The sequence below is a fragment of the Triticum dicoccoides genome, chromosome 4B, assembly GCF_002162155.2.
Source record: "Triticum dicoccoides isolate Atlit2015 ecotype Zavitan chromosome 4B, WEW_v2.0, whole genome shotgun sequence".
NCBI classification, from domain to species: domain Eukaryota; kingdom Viridiplantae; phylum Streptophyta; class Magnoliopsida; order Poales; family Poaceae; genus Triticum; species Triticum dicoccoides.
This window is the reverse complement of record NC_041387.1, coordinates 660,479,563-660,486,702: the sequence shown is the minus strand read 5'-3', so window position 1 is coordinate 660,486,702 and position 7,140 is coordinate 660,479,563. Positions and strand designations below refer to the sequence as shown.

General features: G+C 48.3%; 1 protein-coding gene across 1 annotated transcript; it reads right to left on the bottom strand.

Moving 5' to 3' along the window:
* Nucleotides 1-467: 467 nt before the first annotated feature.
* LOC119293013 (berberine bridge enzyme-like 27) lies at nt 468-2,230 on the bottom strand. Its single transcript, XM_037571629.1, has one exon. The coding sequence runs from the start codon at nt 2,228-2,230 to the stop codon at nt 656-658; it is 1,575 nt and encodes a 524-aa protein (XP_037427526.1). The 3' UTR covers nt 468-655.
* Nucleotides 2,231-7,140: the final 4,910 nt, after the last annotated feature.

Here is a 7,140-nt window from a genome sequence, read left to right as displayed (position 1 = left end):
TGGCTTTGTGTTTTTATTTTTTATTAGTGGTGTTTTTTATTCGTATATCATGTTGGGTTGCCTCTGGAGTATTTTTTTTTAAGAGAAGGAAGGAGTTATTTGATGTGTGGTTGCGAAGCATTTGCACATTTTAATCTTGGTGTCAGCCCGGTAGTGATTTATTAGATATTATAGATATTAATATTCTTTAATATAAATTTGGTCAAACTTATCAAAATTTGACTTCAGATAAATCTAATGCAGAGTAAAAAAAACCGGAGGAAGTACTTAGATGTGAGGTATTCTTCTCAAGAAAACACTTAGATGTGAGGTATTATCTCACAACTAGATGAGATATAGCCACACCCATATGGAAAAACCAAAAAAAGAAGAAAAAGACGAGCCTAGTAAACCGGAAAGAAGAGAGTATACACTACTGTTCATCCAGGATAGTAAACTGCATCCAACAGCACTACAACAGCTATCTATCACGAACATTGACGAAAATACAACTCGATGGTACTCCATTGTTTATATTCAGCAAAAGAAAGTAAACTGATATCTCGCCATCTCGGCTCAGTACACAAAAGGCAGTAGCCGGCTGGCCGCCCAACCCATGACGAAGGATTGATTCATGGCATCTCTGGCTCGCTCGCATGGTCACCTCGTCTCGCGTTCAACGCAACGGCGGGATGCTCTGCTCGTTGCTGAAGTAGTTGGTTGGATCCACGGCGGCCTTCACCGCCGCGAGCCGCCGGTAGTTGCCCACGAAGTAGCGCTCGCCCCACGCCTCGCCGCCCTCGAACGTCCCGCCGGCCTCGTCGTCGTTCTGCCCGATGTCCAGGTCCCGGAAGTTGACGTACGCCCGCCGAGGGTTCTTGCTCACGTGTTGTCCCATCAACTCGTACAGGCCCTCGATCCATGCCGTCGCCGCCGTGCCGCCGTCCCCGCCCTCCTGCGGCCACGACACGAGGTACTGCATCACGTACAGCACGCCGTTCCGGTGCGGGTACGGCGTCGCGGCGGCGGGGACGCTGCCCATGAACCCGCCGTGGGGCTCCAGCAGGATGAACCCGGCGCCGGCCTTGGCGAACCAGGGGAAGATGTCTTCCCACGCGGCCTTGGAGATGGCGCGTCGGACGTAGTCCGACATGACCTTGTTGGACCTGCTCAGGCCGGTGGTCCTGTTCAGGAGCGCCTCCTCCAGCGTGCCGTTCCCGCCGAAGCTGAGGAAGGGCGTGGCCGCCGACTGCACCCAGCTCATCGCCTGGCAGTCGGCGCTCGTCATGCCCAGCTCCGGGAACTGCTCGTCCATCATCGCCACAAGCGAGCCGCACCCGCCGAGGTACAGGGCCTGGAACATGGCCTGCTGCCCCTGCACGATCACCCTTAAGGTGATGTCGGTGGGTAGACACGGCGCGATGTCCTGCCATCTCGTGAGGATGTCCACGGCGCCCTGCTCGACCGTCTTGGCGATGTTGAACGCCACCACCGTCGACGGGACATGCACGAGCTGGACCTTCCACGAGAGCACGATGCCAAAGCTGCCGCCGCCGCCGCCGCGAATGGCCCAGAAGAGGTCCTCCCCCATGCCGGCCCTGTCCAGGAGCTCGCCGTCGGCGTTGACCAGCGTGGCGTCGAGAACCTTGTCGCTGGAGAGGCCGTGCTTGCGCATCATCATGCCGACGCCGCCGCCGCTCAAGTGGCCGCCTACGCCGATGGTGGGGCACTCGCCGGCCGGGAACGCGAGCCGGGAGTCGCTCTTGGCGATGGCGTAGTAGAGCTCCCCGATGGTGGCGCCCGAGTCGACCCATGCCGTGGACTCGAGCCGGTTGACGCGCACGGCCCGGAGGTTGGCGCCGAGGTCGACAACCGCGAACGCCTCGGAAGAAGGCCGCGCCGAGCGGTACGAGAGGCCCTCGTAGTCATGCCCGCCGCTGCGCACGCGGAGGCGCACGCCCTGCCCGCGGCCGCAGAGCACGGCGGCCTGGACGTGGGAGGCGTCGGTGGGCGTGACGATGCAGAGCGGCCTGGCGGTGGCGTTGGTGAAGAACTTGGCGTTCCTGATGGAAGAGGCCAGCACGTGGGTGAAGTTGCCGGAGCTCTGCGTGTGCACCAGCTCGCTGGGTAGGCTCTTGGCGCGTAGGCACGCGAGGAAGCCATCAGGGGATGGGGAAGCAGCCGAGCATGAGAAGAAGAAGCTCACAATGAACCCGAGTGCTAAGCAGCCGCTGACTCTCTGCAGACTCATCTTGCTGCTTCTCTCGCTCAAAGCAAGAGTACGTGTACGTCCTGTGTGTTCAACTACGTGTATCGAGCTCGCTCCTTATATACTGCTCCCACCCCTTCTCCGTTCCCAACCAAAGTCGTTAAAAAAAAATGTTAGGCAGGACAACGCGTTCGCCATGCCAGAAAAACCTTGTAAAAGAAATAAAAAGAGACCCCGCCGACGTTCAAAAGCTCCCAACGCTCCTTATGTTAAAAAATGGGCGCGTTCCGCTCGTGCCAAATCCACCCAACAGTAATGATCGCCAACGATTGAGCACGTTTTGTGAAGACTGGTTTGTCCAACAGACCACAAAATTCCAAAGGTGCCCGCCGCAAGCTGCCAGAGCTGACCATCCGGTCCCATTTGCACCACCCTCACCAGTGCATTGCATCATGACCATCGGCGAAGCCCGTGCCCATTACATGGACATTGTGCAGGAGCAGTTTCAGGAGGCGCATGCCGATGTCGCGTACAACAACCACCTCCTCCAGGAGTACGTCCGGGCGGAGGAGCAGCTCGCCGCCGCAGGGCTGTCGCGCCAATAGCTTCACCAGAATACTTCTCCCTAGATATTTCTTGGTAATTCACCTCATCTATTAGCTTGATAGCTTTGTCACTAATACAATATTTTATTTGTATAACTTGATTATCCAGAGAACTTATATATTTCCTATATTAGCAAAGGGGTAGACGTTAGGCAGAAGAAGAGATGATGTATTATTCAAATGAAGAAGAACTAATATCTTAATTTTTTAAGAGAAACTAACAAGTTAGTATCTGACAGAATGACTTTAGATTAGCTACTTTTTTTTAAAAGATATCATGTTGAAATAGAGGATGTAGGCCCGTGGGAAGCTGTGTGTGATATTTTTTTTCTCTCTCGTTGCAATGCACGGACATATTTCCTAGTATATTTCTAATGTGATTCTCATATTTTTAGACCTTTTACTATCACAATACTCTGGCGAGACTTAGTTCAAGCATTGGATTAACTCTTCTACTTTTGTGAATATAATGTATATTTATTTTGCAATCTCATATCTAAAAAAATGAATGAGAACAAATTTTAAGCTGTTCACGGCTTCTCACATGTTCCTACCGCCTGTCCATCAAGGTGGATGTGTATAGCAACATGCATGAGACACCCTGCCTTCCCTTTATGAAGTTTTCTATCAATTTTTATCTAAAGATGAGTGGGCGCGGTAACACATGCTATCATGGTCTCAACCAGTTGGAGGCCCCGCCTTGGAAGTGTTGTGTGGCCAGATTTTTTCACTGATCATAAGGTGTTCCAGACATGCCATTAAATTTCTCACCAGCCCTCTAATAGGGTCCTCTCCACTAAACAATGGTATTTCCAGCCTAGGCCCTTTCAAGACCGCTTCAGCAAAATAAGATGGTCCTCCTACACTAGTAGAAAAGGGGGCAATGGTCCAGACAGGGCCAGCCCATTAGTCCCGGTTCAGTCCAGAACCGGGACCAATGGGGGCGTTGGACCCAGTTCGTGAGCCCCGGGGGCCGGCCGGGTCACGTGGACCTTCGATGTTCATACGATACCAACGACGACAATGGTTTTTTTTGTAATTAAGCACGACTTCAACTATTTTAACGTGTATTTTTCATCTTTTCCAATTCGACTAGCTTATCCCATGCTATGCAAGACGCTATGTCTTGGAGAGGATGAGTTTTGAAGACCATGAAAGTATGGAAACCAAAAAAATTCTCCTAAGTACACTTCATGGTGTGGATTTTCAAGTAAAATTGTACAATGCTGAGAGTGTAACCCATTTTGGTTGCAAAAATTGGGAAGCACTTTGCAAGATGTATGGTTTTAATGAGGGTATGTTTGTCACCATGGATCTTGGTGATCCTACAATCGAGCAAGAGAGACCTTCGATTTTTGGGTCCTTGTGGATACACCTCCAATTCTTCCCCCATGTGAGCTTAACATAGTTATTAAGTAATTTATATTGTTTATTTCAAAATAGTTGACATCTTATTTTCATTGACAGCTTATTTTCATTCTTCAAAGAATGTGCGGAAGATGGTAGACAAAACCCACTACACCGATGGCTCCGAATTAACTTATAGGGAGAAAAATCATCTGATCGCATTTTATACTGATCTTGAGAATTACAATGTCTACAATCGAACTCCTCAACATTATGGTCAAAAGGTGCCACTAGTGCACGTGTTGAACTATGGTAACTACCATGGAGATACCCTGGTAAGATTTTTTACTATTACGACATCCATGCATCTTTTTGCACATTTCTAAAACTAGTACATCATTGCTAACTACGAAGTTATTACTATGTTTTTCAACAGATAATCCCGAATGATTGTGTGCCTCATCTGATGTATACGCACGGTACCCTTCATGTTTTGAACATACAACCAGGTCTTCCTACGAATCTAAACTGTCCATACCGGGTTTCTAAAAGAAGTGGAGACATGACAATCAAAGAATGGAAAAAATGTATGGACAGTCGTAAGGAGTTTCTTGGAAGCAAAAGGCAGCGAAGCGCAAGAATTGGAGACATGATGATCTCCATTCTTCATAATGGAGAGTCAGGGTCTATATTATTTTATGCTATTTTATCTTAAGGGTGTTTAGGTCCTACCTGATACTAATGATCATGCGCTAAGAACAATTATGTAGGGTTGGGTTCGATGACTATGAGGATGATGATCGTATGACTTATTATTAATAACGAGTAGAAGTTGTATGATGATGCATGATTAGTAGGACTTGTTATTATATATGATGATGTATGATGCGAGCATGCATGAGTTATTATATCAGTGGGTGAAATGAACATAGCAGCAGCGTTGGTAAACCAAGGACGAAGATATAAGAGAGGACACTTCTCTCTATTAGCTAGCTAATAACAACCTAAAAATAACCCCCAAAACCCCTAAAGCAGCCACTTTTTTTAAAAAAAGAAAAACATCGAGTTTTGGTCCCGGTTGGTGCCACCAACCGGGACCAAAGGCCCCCCTGACTGGGCCCGGCGCACCGGCCACGTGGAGGCACATCTGTCCCGGTTAGTGTTTGAACCAGGACTAAAGGGGGGAGGTATTAGTAACGACCCATTAGTCCCGGTTCATGAACCGGGACTAAAGGCCCTTACGAACCGGGAGAAATGGCCCCTTTTCTGCTAGTGCTAGTAGGGTAGCTACTGATTCCATTGGGCATCATATAAATTTCCAGCAGCTTGGTATGCTGGTGGTTGAGATGGACCAGTAGTGGCAGTGTTTATATACTGAGTGCTGACCAGTCACTAGTAGAAAAAGGGTCAAATGTGAAGCACAATAGTGCCGGTTGGAATTTCAGTCGGCACTAATGTGTACACTAGTGCCGGTTCGTGGCGGCGATCAATAGCACCGGTTCGTGGCGAACCTTTAGTACCGGTTCATGCCACGAACCGGTACTAAAGAGGCTGTGTCAGCCTGCGGTCAGGCTATGGCCCCACCACCACCATTTAGTGCCGGTTCGTACCACGAACCGGTACTAATGAGGTTATGGCAAGCTGTTTTTTAGTCCCACCTCGCGAAGTGAGAGGGACTAGGAGCGGTTTATAAGCCCTGAGTGCAGAGACGATGAAGAAGAGGCTCAATGCTCACGTTGCTTAGTTTCAAGCCTTCAGGAATACGGTAGACTGCATGGAGCTATGCGCAGTGCAGTTTACACTATTCCGAAAGGTTTGAAGCAAATTAACGAGCATTGCACCTCTTTTTTATTTTTAATAACTTATTACAACTCCGGACTTCTTCTGTTATGGCAAAAACTAATTGCACGTCGACATTTCTTTTTTTTAAGTTATAACTCCAGACTTTGACCATCAAGTTTTGCAGAAAAGAAAAGATAGCAGAATAGAAGAAAAACTATAGCTGAAAAGAAAAAAACAAAATAAAAAAACTACTCAGAAATAAATAGAAGAAAATAAATATAGCAGAAAAGAAAAAACTACTCAGAAATAAATAGAAGAAAAAATAAAGCAGAAAAGAAAAAAAATTATATTTGCTATTTTTCAATCGTTTACAAAATGACCATGAAATTGAAAATCACTACAAAATGAACTCTGAAAATGTTGAATTTTGGCAAACTAGATGAAAAACTACTCACAAATAAATAGAAGAAAATAAATATAACAGAAAAGAAAAAACTATACAAAAAACTACGCAGAAATAAGAAGAAGAAGAAGAAGAAGAAGAAGAAGAAGAAGAAGAATAAGAAGAGGAAGAAGAAGGAGGAAGAAGAAGGAGAAGAGGAAGAAGAAGAAGAAGAAGAAGAAGAAGAAGAAGAAGGAGAAGAAGAGGAAGAAGAATGTTGGGGCGCTGCCGTGTGGGCCTGCCAGACCTTGGGTGTGCAAATACATGCCCAGTAGGGCCAGCAGGCTCACAGGGCAGCGCACCCTAGTTAGGCCCAGAAGCCTGCTAAATAGAGGAGTTCGAAAGGGCAGCCGCGGCTGGGTTTATAAAACCAGTGCGGCTGCCCTTCACTCGGTGAGGTGGGACTAAACATAGTGCACTGCGGTGGCAGCGCACAGCCATTAGTACCGGTTGGTGGCTCCAACCGGTACTAATGTGCTGCCCTTTAGTACCGGTTGGAGCCACCAACCGGTACTAAAGGCCCAGTTTCCCGCCGCTTGGGCTGACCAAAATTGGCCTTTAGTACCGGTTGGTGGCTCCAACCGGTACTAAAGGCTCCCCCTATATATATGACACTTACGAAAAATTAGTTATCTCGTCGCCGCTTCGTTCCACTTCTCGCGCGAGAGAGTCTCGATCTCGACGACGACGCCGACGCCGCCGCGCCGCCGTGCCGTCGCCTTCACCGCCCCCGCCGCCCGTCATCATCGTCGCCGCGCGCCCCCGCCGCCCGTCGT

Coding starts and splice junctions, on each gene's coding strand:
- LOC119293013 (XM_037571629.1), bottom strand. CDS start 2,230: ATGAGTCTGCAGAGAGTCAGCGGCTGCTTAGCACTCGGGTTCATTGTG.